Source organism: Sparus aurata, chromosome 22, assembly GCF_900880675.1.
Source record: "Sparus aurata chromosome 22, fSpaAur1.1, whole genome shotgun sequence".
In the NCBI taxonomy this organism is placed as follows: domain Eukaryota; kingdom Metazoa; phylum Chordata; class Actinopteri; order Spariformes; family Sparidae; genus Sparus; species Sparus aurata.
In genome coordinates this window covers 26,047,003-26,069,199 of record NC_044208.1, presented here as the reverse complement: position 1 = coordinate 26,069,199, position 22,197 = coordinate 26,047,003, and the positions used below count along the sequence as shown (strand labels likewise).

The following is a 22,197-nucleotide window of genomic DNA, read 5'->3' as shown; positions in this document are numbered from 1 at the left end:
GTTATTTACTTCAGCAAAGAAACACACAACACACGTCGTACGATCTACCAAACAGCCTCTACAACATTTATTCATTTCATCTCGCCAGCCCTCAGTAATCACATATCATAAATAAATAACAGCGTTGTAGAGCTAAAACACAGCAAATAATGATATACATTCATTTATATAAATTAGGTAATCTTATCATATATCTATATATCCAAGATGACTGTACAGTACATGTGAAAATGAAACAAAAATGTTTACATTAAAACAGTTTTAACTCCTTTTTTTCTCTCAGTGTAATATACACTAATGAACAACATTCCCAGCTTTGCGTCGCCGGAACACGTGGCTTTTTTTTTTGTCGTGAGTTCACTTCATTCAAGGTCCGGAATCACACGTTACTCAAATCCTCCATCGTTCTGGAGCCGATGCTTTGTTTCCTGTGGGAGACAGCAGAATCGATAATGTGTTAAAAATAATAGCATCTGTGTAAAGTAACTAAGTACACTTACTCAAGTACTGTAACATACAGTTTTAAAGTACTTTCTTTTATCTTTGCAATTATTTTCAGGGCAATTTGGGACTTTTGCCTACAGTTATTAGTTGATTTCCAGATTCTACATGAAGAATATGATCACTATAAAATAAGCTGCATTTTCAGATATGAAAGTAGCAGAAAGTCTCAGAAGCAGGTCAAATTAGCTCCAACTCAACCAAAGATACCAAGTGCTTCTTACATGTTAATGTTCCTGCACCAGTGATCCAGTAATATAATAACGACAAGAGATAATCTACAAAACTAAAGGTGCAATATGTAAGAAGTAACTGCTAACTACTGCTAACTGTAGCGGTCAGTTAGCCGTGCAGCTAGCGGTCTTGGCTGGGAGCTCGGAGCACTGATTGATAATTCTTTTATTAGTTCATTAAAACACTAATTGACACTAATTGTTGGTTCCTTGTTACGTTTTGCTCATAATGCTGTGACATACTTGTGCTCAAGTATAATTTTGAATACAGGACTTTTAATAATGCTGCTTTTACTTAAGTCAATTATCTGAAAACTTCTTCCACCACTTATTAATAGTATTCTTAAATAACAGTATTTAGAGCCTCATGGCACAGCTGGAAACGCTGACACGCCAGTTCAGATAGTCAACAGGAGGGATGTACTAGCAACATACTATTCTCCATAAAACATGATTCATTTCTTATATTTTTATTAAATGACAACTCTGTCTCAGGCAGGCTTTAGTGTAGTCTCTATCTTGGAAGCTAACCAGCCATAAATATGTCTAAAAGTGTAAAAGGAATGCTCAAAATCAAACCAGTAGTGGCCGAGATATCCTGGTTTTTATTGTCTAGTAACCTTCAGAAATGCTGGATCCTACAATTCCCATAATGCAACTCAGCTGAGCCTTGTATTGGACCCTCACTGCCTCCTTAGTGTCCACTTAGTCTCCACAAGTGTCAAACCCAAGTCAGTTTTCTAAAGGAAATTCATGACATCATCAGGGTTAAAAAACATAACCTCGATGATGTCATCAGGGTTCTTTTTTAAAACTTTAAAAAGTCCCCTTCAGACCCACAGATGACATCATACAGATGTATTTACAGGTACAGTCACACCTCACGGATAGTAAACTGAACTAAGTGTGTAAAATTGGTGGACTGCATAGCTCAGCTGTGTCATTTATTTATGATTTCCGCTCACCGAAGCTCGTCCAGGCAGACTTTATTCCTGAGCCGTACATCTTCGCTGATGGGATAGAGCAGTAGGATCATCAGCCCTGTGACAATGAAGGCCACCGGGGCCGCACCGATCAGCAGCTTCAGGGTGTACACCACGGGAGCCGGCTGCTTGCAGGCGCCGGTGTCATACCCTGCAAATCTACACGGACACACAAACACGCAGAGGTCTTATTTTAATACAGAAACTCGACATCCAGCCTGACGCTGCAGCGCTGCACGTGAGCGAACCCGACACCTCTCACATGACGGCCATAAATCAGATCTGGGGGTTAATGCCTTTTTGCGAGGTATCATGACGCGCTGAGTGCGGGCCAAGACATTATAGAGTGTTTAAGTTAATGGTGCATGTGTGATGGCGATGTGGACTTACTCCAGACACAGGGTGGACACTCCCAGGGAGATACCAGCGGCAAACTTGGTGAAAAACACGTAGAAGGAGTAGAATATGGCCTCGTGGCCTTTGGAGTAGGGGTTGGCCAATCTGAAGTCGTCCACCACATCTGGCAGCATAGACCTGAACAGCACACACATACATGCAGAGTTGAAGTTTTTTTTTGCTGGATTTTGTGAGCACGTGTCTTTTGTCCTTAATACTCAACGTCACTCGTGAGATGACAAAATTTTAAGCTGATGTGTCCCTAAGACCTCCCTCGCGTTCTTACTTTTAATCATCTTATACAACCAGCCAGTCAAGATGCTAGCAGCTGATGATGTAGGTCTACTTACAGATAAACCGGTGGGCTGAAATTACAGAGCTAATAACACGATTAGATGATGAGCAGCGGGCGGTGCCAGGCAGGAGGAACAATCGGCCCCTTCCAAACTAAACATGCCCCCCCCCCCCCCCCCCGGTGGGAGGCCCCTGTAATTTGGGGTTCGAGGGAGGGGACAGGAGATGAGCGAAGAGCGGCACACGGGGAAGAAGTCTACTTTATCTCTGGTGTTGTTTTAGCTCTGTGATGGTCTAGGAGATTTATAGTAGACGCCGCCTCTAATTCGTGAAGATGACATCACTTTCATGACTGGGACGTGACCCGAGCGGACGCACACACAGGCACCACTGACGACGTCTCAGGCGCACTATTGTGGTTCGGGCTAATACCACTTTGATATCGAATCAAAGGGAGCTGACATGAGCAGCTCGACCGCGGCGCAGACAGACGTACAGCAGGTCCACCTAGCTCGCCTGCTTTTGAACCGCCGCAGGAAACTGAAGCACCAGAGAAGAAGACACTTTTGATTCATGTGACCTCATAATGGATGCAGCCACTTTTAAAGGCTTAGTTCAAATCTGTAAAAAAAAATACCAGGGGAGCCAAGACTTTTTCCCTTAGAGGGCCAAAACTGAAACTTAATCGCAGGCCATGAGTCAAAAGCAAACGTATGGAAGCCATTTTACGCCATTTAAAGAAAATAAATTGATGAAAACTTAGACTTGTTAAAAGTTTACATGGTAAGTTATGATTCAGAGATAAATGGTGTAAGAATATGACTTTTATCTCCATATTGGCTATTGACCTAACATGGGAATCTTTTACATTTCCGGATTAGAATTTCTTTCTCTTTAGTCTTTAACCGGCTGAAATAGGCGTCCATACAAATACCTATTATATTATCAAGATGCAAAATGGTACTAGGATCCAAAGTTTCCTTGCGTACTTAATTAGGCATCCTTCATATTCAAAGAGCATTTTAAATAAAAATAAAACAGCATTAACAATATAACAGTTTTTAAACGTTCATTTTTTGCAGTGAACCTTGTGGCCGGGCCATCTTTGGCCCGCAGGCCCCCCTTTAAGCAGCCCTGATTTAAACCATTTATAATAAATAATTTGGTGGTGTTGAAATCTTAAATGTGATGGAAAAAGGGGAGGAAATAATTATCTTTCCTGCAAATAATGAGGTAGCTATATCTGGATTTGGACCAAGAAGTGTATACTCTACTTGGGTCCTATGCATTGCTTGTGTTTGTTTTCTCCTTGTCTTTTGTAAATATGTGGCAATTCTGACAACTGAGAAGTGATAAAGATGAAGATGTGATCGACCCTCTCATCATCTTACCACGGCAGCAGGAGCGAAGCGGCCACGCTGAGCCCAGAGGAGACAGCCACGACGTAGGCCACCACAACGTTGGGGATGAAGACCAGCATCATGGTGAAGGGCATGATCCACTAGATGGAGGGGAAAGAGCCATAAAAAAACAATCTTAAAACTCTTCTTAATACAAAATGTTTCAAGTGTGCTTCTGTTATCCACACAGGGATGCTGCATTCATGACTTTGCCCACAAGATGGCACAAACATCAATGTGTATCGTCTGTGTTGGCCAACCAAAATAAAAACAGTGTACTCACTGTGATGCCGCAAAAAGCCGCCGTCTTCTTCCCAAACCTCTGCAGAAACCACTGCCATAACGGGATGCTTATCACTGCGGAAAGCTGGGTAAACAGGGACAAAAGGGGAAAATGCTTGACACGTGGGAGGAGAATCGCTTTGAATGTGTTTGAGCTGGAAGTTAATAAAAAAATGAATTCAAGTGGGAAGACGTGCAATGAGGCAAGCGTCCTCTGAAAATGAAAAATTCATGACGTCGAAAAAAATCTGGAATTCATCTCAAACGGCTGCCGTGGTTCAAATAAAGGTTTAATGGTGTCATGGGGGGAAAAGAGCTGCGATAAAAATAGCTCCCGCATTTGAAAAAAAAAAAAAAAAAAAAAATTAAGAATGCAGATGCAGAAGTGAAGCGATACCCAGCAGCTTAAATGTTACATCTTTTGGGATGTGATGAAAGCGTTACTCACCAGGATGGTCAGCACAATATTCTGGAAGTGGTCCCTCAGGTCGGCGGCGTAAGTGCAGAAGAGGACGAAGTTGCTCTGTATCAGCTGCAGAAATCAGAGATCAAACATTCAGACAGTCGGCCTCGTCTTGTCTGCTCAGCACTCAAGCCTTGCTGCGCCGAGTGCCAAACGAAGCGACCGGAGAAGCTGCTGACGGTGTTTCGCAGTGATTTTATTCCCACTCCGGCCTCGCACGGGTGACAACTGACACCTCCTCTGAGATGAGAGGGGCGAAAAATATACAGAGGCAGATCCGATGCCGGAAAAAAAGTTGGAAAGTCTGCAATAATTCAAACGGCTTAAACCCGAGGTGTCAAAGCTGAGGCACCGGCCTACATGTGACGAGACTCTGCTGAGCTGGTCTCCCTCTCTAAGACCTGGGATCTCAAACATGCCTCCAAACCGCCGAGCTTTCAGTAAGTGCTCTTCTACATTGATCAAATCAACATTGAGCGCCAGCAATTCTTCCGCACTGTCAGGATTCCAGGCCCCGGTTTACTGTAACGGCCGGCTGTCAGGTCTGAGAAGTGCTTCGTAAATACATCTGCGTTTACCTGAATGGCGACTGTGATGAAGAGGAATGCGGCGGTCAGAGTGAGGTACGGCCCGTGTCTCATCACCAGGATGAAGCCCTGATAGAAGGGGATCTGCTTCTCCGTCCTCGGGGCGTACGGATCTGAAACAGAAACACGTGGAATAAGAACACGAGCGTGCGAGAGTATCGAGTAACATGCAATAAGAGAAAGGCGATGGATTCGCTCACTGGCGATCCTGGAACTGCCCCTGCATTGCAGCAGACGCACACCTAGGTCTGCACAGAGGTCTGAGGCTAGTTCAAGATTACTTCTTTGGCTTTTTGACTTTATTTGATAGCTAGGTTGCAACAGACAAAACAGAGCGACGTTGCAGCTCTGTAGTATGTATCTTAGACTATTTACCCAACAGTGTTTTCATTTAATTCCCAACCACACTGGTTTCACTCCATAAATGTGTTCCTGGATGTGGAATAGCTCATTAGAGCTGCAGCTAATGGTCTGCTATGTCCTTCATTGCTACAACAAGCTCATAAAAGGTTCAAAAACTGTAAAGTGATTGCTTGTTTAATATAAGCCAAACCAAACCAAAAAGAAATATGTCATTTATTTTGCTATAAAATGGGGAAAACACAACAAACTGTCGCGTTTAAGTGGCTGAGACAAGCTCATTTTGGCATTTGGCAATTGTTAGCATGAAGCCAAACATCTTAAACCTGGAACCACAGAAGTCATTGTGCGACTGTTTTGACGGGGTAAGTCTTAGGGGCTTGACCTGGTTCTGATCCAGTTTTCCCTCCATATTTTCAAATGTTCAGAACCTGAAAAGTGATTTCCAGCTGAACCAAAGAGGATGCGTCACATCGACAGATCGGTGTGAACTGTTAACCTGTCTCGGTTTAGTTTCTGATTTAGCTGTTTCCTGTTTTATTTTGGTAAATACACTAATGTGTCACGTGTCATTTCCACTTCCTCTCTTTGTGTTTTTTTTCCCCCCGCCATTTTTCACTTGTTACTTCCTGCCAGCCTCTGAATTCTCAACGCCTTCCGCTGCTGACACATTTTTAAATCATCAGTTCATTTTTTTTTTCTTTTTCTGATAAATCATTTGTCGTCAATCAACATTAGCAAAGTTCTCAGACTCACCAGACAGAAACTCACCATCTCTCTCCTTGACCCCGAGGAACATTACGAGGGTGCAGACGAGAAACACTCCTCCGATCACGCCGGCGGCGATCATGTACACCTCCTTCTGCAGCGGGAGAAGAAGAAGAAGAACAAACACGTAGCCTACATCAGTCCATCTTCTTCTCACACCGCTCGCACGATCCGGTCTATTCTGAGCCATTCCTCAATCTTTAATTCATAATGTTCTCGAACGGCTAAAAAATTCAAGTGCTCCACTTTAACATGCTATACGTCCCCTCTGGAAAAAAAAAAAAAACGAATCCTCGCGGTAGGTGTTGGTCTTTTTGCTCAGTGGTTGACAGCACTCAAACTCTGCCGCGCACATGTCACTGTAAGCATAAACAGGAAGAAACCTCAAGTTGATCTGCGTCCCAAAATACAGCCCTTAACCGTTTAATATTGCACCCCGACAGGAACTGCTCTGCCTTAAACAACCTCTGTTTGTTTGCTATTTTTCCATGCGGTTCAGCCCAGCGGCCCATTATTATTTATGCACATCAAACACTCCCTGTTTCCGAGGGCAGACCTGCTTTGCCCAGACGGTGTGCCAGCCTTTACCAGCGACCACGGAGGAATTTAGCGGGTGGCTGCGGAGGGTTTTTCGCCGCTGTGAGTGGGTTGCCCCGATCGGGTTCACCCAAAATCCAATGGAAAAGCAACCATTTGAAACCCAAATAGCTGCGGTGCGACCAAAAAATCCAAAACGCAGGGACATTTTGCACTCTGGCTTGTTTCATCTTCGCAAAAAAGTCCCGTGATGGATTCACGGCAGCAAGTCGCGTTTATTCGCGGCTCAGCAAACTGAAATGCTGATGGGAGCGTCTCCTATCGCGTTTCTCTCCCTCTGACTTGAAGCTGAGCTGCAGCCGCCTTGAAGTGAAAAAGACTAATATTTCCAGCATATTGAATCTAAGGGTGCCTTCGAATGGCCCGGGTGAGATATAAATAGGCCCTAATGACTTGCAGACTGTTGAGACCCCCTCAATGTGGGGGCCACAGTTTGGAGCCCGATGTGAGGGATGAACCCCCCCCCCCTTTTGTGGTCGTGAGAGAGCGGAGCAGGCTCAGGATGTCGGGTTCAGATATCAAACAGTGGCGTCTCCTTTCAAATCCCACGGGTTAAAAACATGGAGCCGTTTTGGATGTCAGAACACGCAGACGCTCTGTAAATATGGACCCAATTTCGAACAATCCCCCTTTTCATTCGGCGCTGCTTTTTTCGGCCCCTCGGATATTTCGCGAGAGCCAACCGCCCTGTGCACACACCGCCGCTCCCGAAAGTTCATCGAGAGCGCTGACGACGGTCCGGGTTATTTTCGCATCCAACTCTGCGGCCTACTTTGAGCACACCTGGGCTCCTGGTTTTTGGCTCGGTGACACTTACCGAGTGTGACAGGTATTCCTGGGAGCGCACCAGGCTCTTGACGATCTCTGCCCCGCTGCTGTTGCCAAGGTAACCGGCGGTCATGTTGTGAGGCGGGCAGTGCTTCAGAGTGTGAGCGCTGGCCACGATCTGGCCCTGGATGGCGGCGCCAACAAGTGTCCCCAGCACCTCCATTGTCATTCCTGGAAACATGCGGGAATAAAGAGATCCAGCTATCGGTTCCAAGACTACAGAGTCATTCACACACTGTTAATCTTTACTGCTGCTGCTGCTGCAAAAAAACCTGAAATATGAAGAAAAAAAAGATGGATTGAGCTTTTTGCATATTAAAAGACCTTACTGTAGGCAGTGGCTGAGTCTCTCTCCCTCTGGTCCGTGCTCAGGAACATGGTGAGAGCAGAATAAGGCACGTGGAAGCACTGCAACGAAGCAGAAAGACGCAGTCAGGGCTTTTGGTCTGACACGGCAGCAGCTAAACAAAAGTCTTTTAAGGTGGAGAAAGATAACGATGTTGAGTATTTTGCTTCGACTGTTAAGACTGCCGTGACATTTTGTACAAGCATGAGTCCCGCATGATGCATCTTAGAGGTGTCACTTGTAGAGTAGGGACGGATTTAGAACGTAGGTGGAGAGCGTAAGAGGAACCGACAACTGCTGCTCTTTGCTATCCATCCTGGGCTTCCCACCATGTTTCTACGGCAGCCCAGAACGGACAAACCGAAAAAAACCAAAAGGCCTTTTACATTTTTGGCGTGATTAGTGGATAGGGGAGGGTGAGATGAGGGCTGATCGGTGGGGGATGCAAACAGCAACCTCGCTGCTAAATGCGACCAAATCCTCCACACTGGACCTTTTGCACGCTCACACGGCCGCTTGCGTGGCTTGCATCTATTGTCGAGTGTTGTCCGCGTACAACATCTGACCCACAATCGAATGGGAACACCCAAGATATGTTTAGATGTCTTTTCATCTACGTACACTATCCCCTGAAAATGCATCACTGTACACACACACACACATATATATATATATATATATATATACCAAAAGCAGTCTCTGCACTTTCCATGTCGGCCAACCTCAGCCCTCTGTTTTCTCCTTCCTCACCACCTCTCCCAGAGAATAGGCGAGCAAACCGAGGACCTGCTTCACTTTGTAATTTACACAAGGGCCCAGTCAGCACTGCGGCCAAGCGAGCGTGCACAGCCGCGACGAAAATAAACGTGGCCGTGAAGGGATTTTCTTTTCTTTTCTTTTTTTTGCAGCCGCCGGTTCCATACAGCATGTCAATTACGGGGCTGGATGCAAACATTTATAGAAATTGAACCTGCTTAGCGGTCCACTATAGATGGAAGTGAGAGCTGATAAACCCCACGGAAACCCGCTATTAGTTGATTACGTAAACAGATGACATACTGCATCCTAACCTCTGTTTACAGACTTTCGACCCTCTGAATGCTAACAGCTGGCCGCTCCCAGCTCACTTCACACAAACACACGTCCAGAGACAATGAAGGACGGCTAAAAGTGGTAACCAGCATTTACCCAGCGAGAGGTTCCTGGCAGGACGGACCGTATACTTATCAAGTAGTTAGAATGACATGCCATTACAGCTCGCCGCAGCGTGGCCGCAGCGGTCTCCGCGCTCTGTAGCACATGTTATATGGGTTACCCCGGAGCAGAGCGACGAGGGAGAGGGACGAATGGTCTGGACCATAACAACAAAAGGCAGCCTAAATAACTCTACTTCCCCCTTTGAGGTGAGGAATCGAGGAGCTCTGGGTTCTAATCTGCTGCACGTCACAAATCAAAGTGTAAATCCCACTCCGGGCTGTCGGAGTCTGGTGTGAGATGACTGTGATCATCCCCGCTTAGAACTTTGTTCTTTGCGATGTTTTTCCCGCATTTCTATCTATATGTTACGTAACGTGTCATCCGCATCAATCAGAGCTTTTATGTCCTCGACGTCTCTCTTGTACCGCGTGTGAAGTCCCGCTGGGTCGCCTGAGGCGCGCGTACGCCATTTTTCAGATTTCTCAAAGCATCAAGTGCACTTCAGAGCGGGTACTTACAGTGATGAGGGTTTGGTAGAGGCAGTAGAAGCCAAGGTACCAGATGAACCTCCCGCTGATGAAAGGGGGAACAAACCAGAGGTAGAAGTAGGAGACCACCAGGAACGGAGTGCAGCCCACCATCCTAAAGAGCACGGACACATGTCAGGTGAGAACACACACACAAAACAAATAAAAACATGGAGCATCATGTTTACACCCTGGTTCCGAGCTAACTCCTGGCAGCCGTCATGAGCCGCCACAGCAGGGGGACAACAATAGCTTGTGTGTTATGTCATTTTCACAGCAGCGCAGTGTTAAAATCAGGCCATATTTCTGGCAGATTACAGTGAGCTGTGCTGACGGCTAAATGATTATGTTGTCCTTAAGTATGACAGGAATCTGTCCCAGGAGGGACGGGCGAGCGGGGAAATACCACAGTATATCAAACCTAGCATTTAAAGATCCGCACACACACACACACACACACGCACGCACGCAAACGCATGAATATGCAACACACACTCGAGCAAACGCAGCATGAAGGAATTCTGCTGCGCTGGGCTTTTTTTCTCAGAACTCGGAGTGATACAGCGTGTGGGCTATGTATAATTCATAAGTAAACAACTGGTATGTGTCATTATGGCTGAAGTGAGCAGCTGTGCGTTTCAGAATGAGGGGCAGGTTATGGACGATCAACACGGTGATTCGTCAACATGTCCTCCACCCTCCTCCTCTACTTCTTCTTTTTCCCTCAAACGCAAGTGGGGTTTGTCTGTCCCGCTGCTGTTGCCGGGAACAGCTGTAACAGCAGCACATCTGCAGGTAGGAAAAAAAAGGGACCAAAAGGGGGAATCGTGGTGACTGTGACAAAACCTGACCTCTGGCCTGCTCCACACTGGGGGGAACATAAACAAGAGAAAGTGGGAGAAAGAGGTAGAGAGAGGCCGGGAATGGTCATTTCTAGCATCGTCCAGCCCGCTCCACCTCACTCTCCTCCTGATTGTTTGCTCTAACAAAGGCGGCTGACAACGCTGGTGCTGCAGTATTGACCGCTCGGTCATGGGGGGGCGATGAAAGGGCCCCGGCCGCCGGTGAATGGGACAGTTAGAATGTTCCTGCAAGATGACTGTGCTCAGGGAGAGGCAACAAAAGGCTCAGTGCGCAAACACACTCGCATACTTCCTCACACATCAGGCGCGCATGAATACGCATCCGCACCTGTCCCAGTGATTTTGCACAGTCTTAATTAAGCCGGAGCAGGTTGATAGGAGGCCGGCACGTACTTTTCTCTCCTCTCCGACTTGTTCGGGACACTCGCGGCATGTTAATTAGATGACGAGCGGCGGAGCAGAGGGGATTTAGAAGGGGTCTGATGGGTGAGAGCGTGCTTTCTTGGTTGATTACGGGCTTAGCAGCGTTCATATATGGCAGAGGTGGAAGGTATCTAACTGCATTTGCTCAAGTTTTCTACTTAGGTGATCCTTGAGTACTGTTACTTTGCACCTCTACTCCATTACTTCTTCAGAGGGAAACCAGCACTTTGTTCTCCACAGCTGTTAACATACGACGATGTCATAAACAACAGGACCGGAGTCACCGTGTTGAGGACTTGCAACTTGACAGATAACAAGTGACTCGTGACTTGACTTGAGACATGATGACTCGAATGACTTGTCTGTGTTCAAGTTTAGCGTTTTAGTTTTTTTTTTTAGTCTGTCTAAAAGTGATGGGGGGAATACTTTGAGAGGAAACTATGAAATAAGTTTTTATAAAATGATCTGTTTTAGGTTCAGTTACATTCATTCTACGAGCGGTTGGTCATTACACGGCCAAGTGACTTCTTCTCTGAACCTTTACAGATGGTTTCATTTTCTTCATTAATGATCTCAGGACTCGCTAAATGCATCTTGTGATCCTTCGGAGGGGGCCTGACCCCACAGTTGGGAACTAACTGTTGGTTAGTGCTGTGTATGTAATGATGCATTTATCAGCAATCTGATAATGCAGTATAGCCTACAGAATGATGATATATCACTCACATGGGCCAAGTACGTTCAAGTTTGATGGTAACACTTTTACAAAATTGCTGCATTTACTTGTAAGTGAGTATTTTTACAGTGTTGTGTTCCATCTTTTATTTTTTTCCCCCTGTTAAAAGTTTTTTTTCCTCAATATGGCAAGTTTTTCCACTCGAATCGAGGGTCTAAAGAAAGAGGCTGTCGCTCACTGTGCAGTTTGTAAAGCCCACTGAGGCAGTGTGATCGTGATTTATTGGGCTCTTTGAATAAAATCTGATTTATGGGCTCTTTTACTGACTGATAGACCGACCCCGTCTTTCTCTCGTCGGATTCTAGTTGAGTTTCGAGCTTCTTGTCACGGGGATCATGCATCACCACAATCAAAAACATAATAAACAGAGCAGCACCCATGTGGGCGTTTTGGGCCAAATGACCTCATCCTAAAGAACTCAGATACAAATCACTTCATGTCTGGCTGTGGATGTGACAGCCAGAGGGGGGGGGGGGGAACACTTCCTGCTCGACGGGCAGAGGGGGGACTTTCCAAACAGGGTCGGGACTGAGGGAGTGTCTTGCAATCTCATCACAAATACCGATGAACACACATTTAAAACACCCACGTATATATACCACACTGAGTACACACAGAGCACGTACACACACACACACACACACCTACAGCTTCCCCCGGGGTAATCAAAGCTGATTTAACAGCCATCAGCATCTGTCTGGTATCGAGCGCGGCTGGCCGGCCACAGTGGACTTGGTCCCCCTCCAGCTCTGTCAGCCTGTGTGTAATCTATGGTTTATAATGCAGTAGGCATTAAAAAACTGCATGTGTAATTACAGCTAGTGTCACGCTAGTGTGTTCAAAAGACGCGTACCGCACACGCACGCATATCCGCTTATGAAATCATCCCTGTGAAAATGGCGACTTAAGGAGATGGTGGTATTAACTTTGTGTAATCCACAACTACGGAGCCGCGAAGGCAAATCATGCCGTGCAACCTTCTTGCAGACAAAGAAAGCTGGACGGTGCCCAGATGCGAAATGAGTTGTTACAGAAATTAAATGAGGTGTCAACGGGCAGCACCTCGGCATATGATTAGTAAAAGAATGCAGATGAACTTCCTTGTCTGCTGTTGTCTGGCGTTAAAAAGGCAACAAACCCGGCCCGCGCCCTCAGAGCACACGGCCTGCAAAGCTCATCAGAGGGAGCGCCGGGGTCGGTGTAATTAAAGCTCGCTGCCTGCTCGTTCGTCTCAACCCTCAGGTGAGAGGCTCGAGGCCCCGGGAATGATTTCAAAACCGTCGGAAAAGTGGAGCGCGCGGCTTGTTATTGCTTGGATTTTGCGCAAACATTAGTGTGATGAAGTGGCCGTAATTATGTCTGAGCGAGTGGGAGCAAACCAAAACAAGTTTCACAATCTGTCGACAAATTACAGTCCCTTTACGCAAGAGTATCTGTCTGTCAACAGCAGCACTTTCCTGTTTGTTGACTACGGAGCGGAGGTCATTTCGCTCTACTCTGGCAGCTTAGATAAATAACATGTATCCCGCTTTCACTGGATTGTTGGATGACTTAAGAGTAGAGAGAGCAACACGGTAATATCAGAATACAAGACTAAACACTGTCCAGTATTCTGATTAAATGTCTGGTCTTAGAGGATACACTACAATCCAACAGTGCTAATTCTGACTTAATCTGAAGGTAAATGAATCTACTTATCAGCGAACTGTCTTCAAGGCAATAATACTCCTCGATTAGAGTACTGTCTTGTCAATATATGTGTGCAATCTGATGTTCTGTCCCTATTTCTGAGCCAATGAAAAAATGGCAGAAATAAAGGAGAGGGTAAAAGAAATAACAATGAGGAAGAGGTTCAGAGGTTCCCTTGAAAGTGCGAGCGGGGAGCTCACCAGGGCATGAGTCTGCCGATCTTCGTCCATCTGCTCTTTGTAATGAAGAAACCAACAACCGGGTCGGTCACAGCACCCCAGGCTTTACCGATGAACAGCACCATGGAGGCCTGGAAGGCGTTGATCTGCAGAGCAGAGCGAGGACAGACTGGAGTTAAAAACACACGCTGGCACACAACTCACCAACTCGTTTATTCATTTATAGGATCCCACAAACAATTCTCATTATCCACGTTATTAAACACATTACCTGAGCGATGTCGAGCAGGTAGATCTGCAGGAAGAAGGCCGTGGCGCTGGCAGCCACCTCCTTGGGCGCTCCGCCGATGGCGAAACACAGCTTGCTGCATAACGTCAACTTGTGGCCCAGCTCAGTCTGTGAAGACAGAGGTGACGAGGGAGAAAGAAAAAAAAAAAAAACTTAATAAGATAATGACGACCTTGAAGGTCAGGCTGCTAATGAGCAAATTAACTTTCCTCTACTGCAAGCAATCTGATGAAGACGTTCATTTCAAGTGGGAAATAAAGGCGCTGCTGTCACAAAACACACAACGTTACTGCTTATTGTTGAAGTTAGAGCTAACCACGAGGAAATCACCTCCAAAATGGATATGTTCACTCAAACACTGAGCTCTATGAAAGATCTTTAGTGACTGTTTTTTTTCATGTTTAAACAAACTAAATAAAAAAAAACTCTTTTGTTTTCATGACAAACTTAAAGGACAACACACTTCCATACTGTTTTACTTCACAAGTGGCGGACCCTGCCACCTTTCTAGCTTCAAACAGTGTTCTGTGGACCTTATTCTCCTCTGGGAACAGCTCGTTTACTCACTCAAGGAAAATTATAAATATTTCTGTTTTTGTAAATGTTAAAACTGTGCATTTAAATTTCTCCTCCAAAACGATGCAGTGCCCCTTTGAGAAGTTTTGACACACTTGCACTTTACTTGCATATTACCACTTCCTGCTACTTCTTACACTTCCACTCATTACACTTTGGAGGAAAATATAGTGCTTAAATATAGTACTCCGCTACCTTTATGTGATAACTTTAGTTACCAGTTACTTTACAGATTCCAGGCTGCATCAGAGCCAAAGTAGCCCATTTTTATTTTTATTTTGCTTACTAAAAAAGAAAGAAAAACTGATTCTGATCATCAGAAAAATGCTGTACAGAATATACGCACATGAAAATATATATACTTTTACCAAAGTAAGATTGTAACACACTCACTAAGTCTGACTTTTAGGTACTTTTAACAGCACTGTGAGTCACACACCCACAAATGTTTTCACACATCCAAGGACATGACCAAGAGGCACAATGTGTCAAAGAATAAACTTCGGTTAAAGTCAATATTCCTGGAAGAGGAGATCAGGAGTAAATATAAAGAATGTGTCATTTTGTTAACCAATACGCATGAATGACTCAAAGTAAACTCTATGTTACACCATTCACCCGTAAAGACAAACAGACCAACAGACTTCAGTGTAACTGCGCTGAAAGCCCGTCAATCCAACCAACTAAACTTCCTTGTTTCCTTTTAGTTTCTTCCCATGAGCGACTCAAGCTGTTTATCTTACCAACTGCCTGTGCACATTCCTGGCTCAGCTTTATTACACCACCTCCCAGACGATCCAACGCGAAACAAGGTGTGTCGCTCGCTAATAAATTAGGCCATGAGGACAGATTTATGACTCATAAATAGTGAATCCTGCAGTCATCCATAGTCTGAATCTTCCTCTATTTCAGGCTTTCCTAAAATAACACTCCTCCCTCATCAACATGGTGCGTCGATCGTTAAGTCATTCAGGCGGATTTATAGAAAAGTACAGTTGCTTAAGTGCGTCTACGTAGCACCGCGTTTTGCCGTTGACGCGTGCGGAAGATGTGTAAGAGTTTCACTCCCTTTACGGACGCACAAGCCATCCCCCGGCTGACGACTTAAATCATCAACCTTCCTGTAACTCCGTCTCCCTGAGTGACAGGTTGCCCTCTGCACACAAGAAAGACGTTCATGGTTTAAACATGTGGAAGTGTGGGTGTAAAATGTGGGGGGGGGATCAGAAGGAGACCCTCCACCAGATATTTGGGTTGTGGTTTATCCGTGCAGACACTGAGGCACACGGTGGAGCCTGAGGAGCCCACCGAGTCATCTTTACTCTGCTGTAACCATCAGGCACATGACTCTGTGTGTGTGTGTTGGTGTGTGTGTGTGTGTGTGTGTGTGTGTGTGTGTGCAACAAGGGCAAACTTTCATCCTCACACATGAATAAGGCGAGACACCACAGTCTAGGGAGCCCGATATTTACGACTGTCTCCGAGGCTGTGCACACAGATCAACCTCTGCCTGTTCCTCCCTTCTGTATAACCTTTGGATTCAGACATACACACACACACACACTCACACACACAACACTGTCACTCCACATCCAGTGGCCCAGGCTCGGCCCGCAGCTGCTCCCCTCAGCGCTTTATGAAAGGAGGAAAAATCACCAAAGGAACCGCAGCCTCGACCGACACGCTGTTATTACCCGGCTCACGTTTTCTCTTCCTCCGTTTTGCGCCCCCATCAAAACACGGAGGGCTTCGAGAACGACAATTACCCGGGAGGGAGGGGTGTAATTATTCAATCGCAAGACAAGCGGGTCAGAGGTAAGTAAAGGCTGCGCGGCGGTTCCGACTTCAGAACTCTCTCTTCTTCCACTCTCACTGCAATTACCCCTAATTGGAGAGAAAAATTAAACTCTTTGGTGCCTGGAGAGAACGCTGCTTAACTGATGATGTGCAAAAATACTCGCAGCACTCTTCTCTCTCACTCTCTCGCTCTCTCGCTCTCTTTCCTATTCTTTCCCTCCAAACTCAATCATTACTGAGTTTCTTATCATCAAAGAGGATAAACAGGATATCCCGTCTACTGTTGTCTGGATGCACAAACAGCACCGCACACACACGCAAACACACACACACACTCGAGTCAGACTCACACATGTGCACAGAACAAGTAGCTGGGAGTGAAGGGAGCATCTGCAAAGTTCAGACCAAACAAGGGACAAGGACAGATAAGACTAATCTGTGGGAGTTAATGAATCCTGAACCGTTTGAGGGGAAAAACGATTTAAAATGCCTGAACTGCACCGCCAGTGATTTAAATCAGGATTGAGGATCATTCCGGGGCAAAGAAAAGGAGGAGGAGGAGGAGAAGGAGGAGGAGGAGGAGGAGGAGGGACATCTCACGCCAGCTACGCTATATTCTCCCAATGCAATACTGAATGTTTGCATGTTGAATGTTAAGCCGCAGCTGCAAATGGCATCAAAAGGTCACAAGGTCTAGTTACAGGGTTTAAAACAGAAGTTTTTTGTCGTCGGCTCGGATTATGGATTATGAGTATGAAAGGTTGATCATGTCAGTGTTGTCAGCGGGCCTTTAAACTGTCAACAGCAGCCTGGTGACGCTGGTTGAACTCACGGGGGAATCAATCCATAAATCTGCAGATGGATTAGTGGAGGAGTGACAGAGCTGTGTACTTTTGTGACGGATCGGGAGGCTCTTCGTGTGAACTTTTGTTGACTCTGACCTACATGTGTTCTCGCTCACAAAGGGAGGAACTGCATTCATCTGTCATGTCCCACTTAGGCACCCTTATTTGATTTATCACACCTATAACAAAATGTACTCCACACCTCTTTTTCTACGTAAACATAACGTAAGTATGAGTTTTAATAATCTAAGGTTAAGCCAACTTAAAATTGTAGTTCATTTAACTTAAAGGAACATAAATAACACATCAGCAGTCCTCCTGGCATACAATGTTTTGGGGGATTAAAACTCGCAACAGATTTTTGTAAGTTGTAAAATTAACGCACATAGTAAAGACGTGTTAAAGCAACATTGTGTAGAAATCCGTCGAAAAGTGGCTAAAACAAGAGCAGCTCCCTCTATGAGGAAGATATGAACAGGCTCTTTACGCACAAAAAGAAATCAGCCAAGTTTCCGTTCAAATTCAGCCAAAACTTTAAACTAATCTCCAAAACAATCAGCTGTGGGAAAAATGCATAATATGTGGCATTTGAATTCACTACAGTGGGAATATTTGAAGGCAGAGGCACTTCAAGATAAACAGCAACAGTGTTTTTATCACTTCAGTGGACGTTTAAGTCACGTGCTCTATGTATTTCATGTTTGATTCGCCAAGTTTCCAATGCACTTCTAGTTTTCCACAAAGTAGTGGACCATTACCATCCATTCTTTTTATTGATAAACCAACATTTCCTTTTTTGGCTCAGTGTAAAAGTTATTTTTGGAATATCTGGACTTTTTTCTGCATTGTTCCTCAGGTTTTTATGCGTACATTTGGACAAAAAAAACATTAAAAAATGTGAATGGAAAACGAACCAAATGTCAAAAGAAAACAAAGATGACTGTAAATTTGTTGCCGTGTCTGAAGAGCTATAAATACGAGTGAGAACCTAAGGTGTCCTCAAGTTCAGGGAAGTGAACTCATTTGGTTTTTTAAATCACATTTAGTGTTTACAATCACAACATTCCGCCTCCTTCTGGGAAACCAACAAAGACATATTTGTAGTGACAACGAATTCTCAGGTGTCAAATCCGAGTCATTTGAGCCGCATTGCAGCAACAGAAACTGCACATTAGACGGACGCTTGGCAGAGAGGAGACAGTTGGAGAACTGGTTAGATCGGTGATGTAAAGCTGTTTCATTGGCACCTCGAGCCAGTGAAACAAAACCAGAATGAGTGACTCACTGCGAAGGTATTCAATATGACAGTATCTGAAACAGTGTCTGCATAAAATGGTTTCTGCCTCAGTAAATGGACAACACTCCTTGTGAGTGCTTTGGCTCTCTTGTCTTTCATTGTCGGCTCTCTCACCTCAAAGGCTTATCACCTTTCACCCGCATACTTCTCATAATGCTAAATGACATAAGATAAATCACAAAGGACCTTCTGCTGTTTGCAAAACCCGAGTGCGCCATCCCTTCCTGCTCTCCATCCACTGTCTTGCCTCCTATTATGGCTGTGATGACAAACTTCATCGCCAAAGTCCAGCGAGATCGCCAGACAAAAGAAAGCAATCACCGGGCGGTTCATCCCATCAACGGGAACAACCTTTCTCCAATGAAAACAACCGACTTCCCGGCGTTATCTGCCATCTGGAGGCTTACTGGTTCACAGGAAAACAATGCAGATGATTAATCAGAAACAGATAAGCCACTAAAGAGATCACACTTTCCATCTTTTTTTTCCCCCCCCTTCTCCATCCAATCGTGTGAACTCACTCGCAGCCCGAGTGAGCTGCAGACACACCAGATGAGACTGAGAGTTTGAGGGTCCCAAGATGGGTCGGAACAGTGTGATTTAGGCTCCTAACGTTACATGTGATAACAACTACAAGAGAAGCAAAACACAAACAGGTGAGCTTACCTGCTGAGGCGTTTTGGGGAAGAGCGGTTCAGTGGGCTTGATGAGCTTCCCTGCAGGGCCCTGAGCTCCCCTCTCTCCCTTGGCCATGGCTGAGAGGCTGTGTGTGAGGCGGCAGCCGTACTTCTGCGACTGTGTGTGCGAGGGTGTGTTGAAGTGAGTGTGACTGTGACTCCTCGTGTGAGCGAGCGTGCGGGGAGCCTGCCACTGGGTGGTGTGTGTCAGAGGCTGGAACTGGATGTGGCTCTGACTCCGGGTGTGTGTGTGGTGCGCGTGAGTGACAGCTCCGGAGGCCGGGAGCTCCTCCTGCTCCTCTGTGACAACTCTGCCGCTTTCTGCCGCCATTCACATGCTGTTGTGCTCTGGAATGAGGCCAGGAAGGGAAGGGCAAAGTCAGACAGGCGGTGCCACACACGCACACACACACACATACATATACAAACACACACACACACATATACAAAAACACACACACACACAAAACCACACACACTCAATGAAAAGCATGCACTGCAACATACTAGAAGAAGAATGCACACACATATTTGAACTCAAAGACTCTGCACAGAGATGGGACAATGCACAAGAGCGCGGATGAATAAAGATGCAACAACACACACGCACAAACGCGCTCACACTCCATCGCAACTACCCTTTTCGAACACACACCCCACTTTAAGTCAAATGTAATCCAGTGTTGTCATCATGTGCTGTATCTGACAGCTGGCACAGCTGGGAGAGCAGAGCAAACCGGGGCGCAAAATGCGACGGTGTCCCGTGCAGGAGTGCGCTGCTGCCCCGCTCTCATCTTACTATTACTGACAGTGCATCCACACTCAGGCGCTCTGCACACCTGATAGGAACCTTTAGCAACAAATAAAGGGAGAAAACACAAATTCAATCTTACCCCGTGTTGGTGGAAAAAGCAGCAGTGCTGTGAGCGCTGCAGTGAGTTAGTTAGTTCGGTCTGCGCGGTGATGTGCCAGTCAGCCAGCCAGTCAGTCAGTCAGTCAGACGGCCAGGATGAGAAGGAGACTGCGGAGGATGGAGAGGGGTCTGCGCGTCTCCACTCTCACTTGTTTTCAGCCTGCAGTGACTGAGCTGCGCCCCGCGGCGGCCGCCGGGGTGCATGACAATCAGCTCGGCGTGTGTGTGTGTGTGTGTGTGTGTGTGCGTGTGCGCATCTGTGAGGAGATTATGGCAGGCGATGGTTTGACAGTCTGTGTGTGTCTGTGTGTGTGTGTGCAGGATGGAAGCGCACAACAATGAGACCGTGCCACAAAAACACTGCCGTGTCTGCAGTGTTAAAGCTCATATCGCGTGTTTGCTGTTTAACAACGACAGCAATCTCATCATGACCCCACACTTCACTTGATGTGCTCCAAATCAGATTGGAATCTGAAAGTGTTGCGCCACTGTTTTTTGGATGTCACGCGCACCAGGATGTATAAACCCTTCCATGCTTTGTGACAAACGTGTTTACGATAAGTGGCCGACCTCTTACAATTATTTCATCAGTGCGTTGCTTCTGATCACTGCACCCTTCAGACCGCATTATGCAGGTGAGTGTCACTCTCGGGAAAGTGTCGTGAAGAGGAATGTTTGAAATGCAGTTTGGTTTCATGTCACTTCCAGTTAATTACCTGCCCAGCTTCTGTGGAACCAGGAACATGGCAATCACATATTTCCCACACTGCATCATTATCACCATCATTACGGTCTGGCTACACCTCAGTACCACTGCAGCATAGTTTTGACATTGTTGTACTCAGTGGCAGCCTAGTTTTAATTAAGACTGACATGTCATTTGAAATATGTGTGCCGCCCTGGGCTGGGTTAAAGGGGCACTCCGGTGATTTTTGATCGCGGATTCATGAAGACGAGTGAATCGCAAGACAGCAGATTTGAAAAGGAACGGCTGAAATCGAAGCAGCACAGGCCAAGATATCCGGACTTTTTAGATATGCGAAATGCCGTAGCATACATTTCCCAAAATGCAACAGGATGGTGTTTTATTATGTATTTTTCATTGAAGCCTGGCCTCACACAACGAAAAAGCAAAGCAATTCAATTAAGCAGCAAGATAAGTAATTTAACGTCCTCTACAAACTGCTACTCAAGACTTGATGATAGTTTTCCGACCACCCCATATCACCAAGCTGCTAAACCTAAATATTTCTCGAATATGCGCAGATTAAGCTTCCTGTGCCACTGTCCGCCCTTTTCAGACCACAGGCATTTTTGTTAGAACCTTCACGTTGAAAGCCAAGCGTGAGCTATTTTTTTTTAAACTTTGGAAAGATTCCTCCAGAGCCACAGAAGACGTTATCGCGGGCTGAGGTGTCGTCCTCATGACCACTAAACTGAACCCGATGTGTAAAATCGATGGAGTTTCCTTTATATGAGACCTCATAATTCATTCTAAGTCAGTCTGACTTGTTATTGTGCACTCTACAAATGGTAAGTATGGTAAGTTAGCATATAATAATAGCAAACAGCCTTCCCTACGCATTTTTGCATGGTTGTTTCCGAGGTACAGTTCAACATGTGTTTATAATGTTATTTTTATCGGCCCTTGTCCAGCTTTGGGTTTCAGACATATTGAGTGCCTTTCCTTTTTCCCACATCTTCCTTTCATAAGCAGCTCCTTCAGTTCGAGATGTTTACCCTCCACAGTAAGCCTCTCCTCAGAGCATGACAACAAACATGTCATGGAGACCTTAGTCGATGAACCCGAACCTCTCCATAAATTCCAAGCATGCAAGCCCCTCTACCAAAACCACATTACTGACAATAAAAAGGGAAACCGCCGCGGAAGAGTCAGGCATATGACCTGCATTAGAATGGGTATGTTTCCGATAATGCGTGAAGAGGAATGTGCAAAATGAAAGGCTGGCTGCTGCGAGAGTGAAAGGGTCATTCTGAAAGGAAATGTGGGAGTTAAAGGGAAAGTAATTCCCTGCATGCTTAGCCTTATTAAATATGTAGCACAAAGGAAATGTGCTCTCTTTTACTCTTTAGCCAGACCCCCTCTGGCTGCCAACCAAGTGGTGCATATCAGCCTGCACATTCAGGTAA

At 45.6% G+C, this 22,197-nt stretch overlaps 1 protein-coding gene across 2 annotated transcripts; it reads right to left on the bottom strand.

Annotated features, from left to right (window-relative positions):
* Positions 1-38: 38 nt before the first annotated feature.
* mfsd2b (MFSD2 lysolipid transporter B, sphingolipid) lies at positions 39-20,276 on the bottom strand. 2 transcript variants are annotated; one of them, XM_030405456.1, is made up of 15 exons: positions 20,027-20,276; positions 19,123-19,481; positions 13,924-14,049; positions 13,674-13,798; positions 9,754-9,877; positions 8,022-8,100; positions 7,682-7,863; positions 6,256-6,361; positions 5,131-5,252; positions 4,538-4,621; positions 4,091-4,174; positions 3,799-3,908; positions 2,108-2,251; positions 1,700-1,876; positions 39-428 (listed from the first exon to the last, which is right to left on the bottom strand). In XM_030405456.1, exons 2-15 carry the CDS (start codon positions 19,462-19,464, stop codon positions 380-382), a joined length of 1,854 nt encoding a protein of 617 aa, XP_030261316.1. In that variant the 5' UTR covers positions 19,465-19,481; positions 20,027-20,276; the 3' UTR covers positions 39-379. The 2 variants fall into 2 exon arrangements, with proteins under 2 accessions (XP_030261316.1, XP_030261317.1); XM_030405457.1 differs by having other exon boundaries at positions 6,271-6,361; positions 20,027-20,274.
* Positions 20,277-22,197: the final 1,921 nt, after the last annotated feature.

Coding starts and splice junctions, on each gene's coding strand:
- mfsd2b (XM_030405456.1), bottom strand. CDS start 19,464: ATGGCGGCAGAAAGCGGCAGAGTTGTCACAGAGGAGCAGGAGGAGCTC. Junction 4,622..5,130: donor TCATCACAGTCGCCATTCAG/GTAAACGCAGAT, acceptor TGATTTCTGCAG/CTGATACAGAGCAACTTCGT. Junction 3,909..4,090: donor CGGCTTTTTGCGGCATCACA/GTGAGTACACTG, acceptor CCCTCCATCTAG/TGGATCATGCCCTTCACCAT.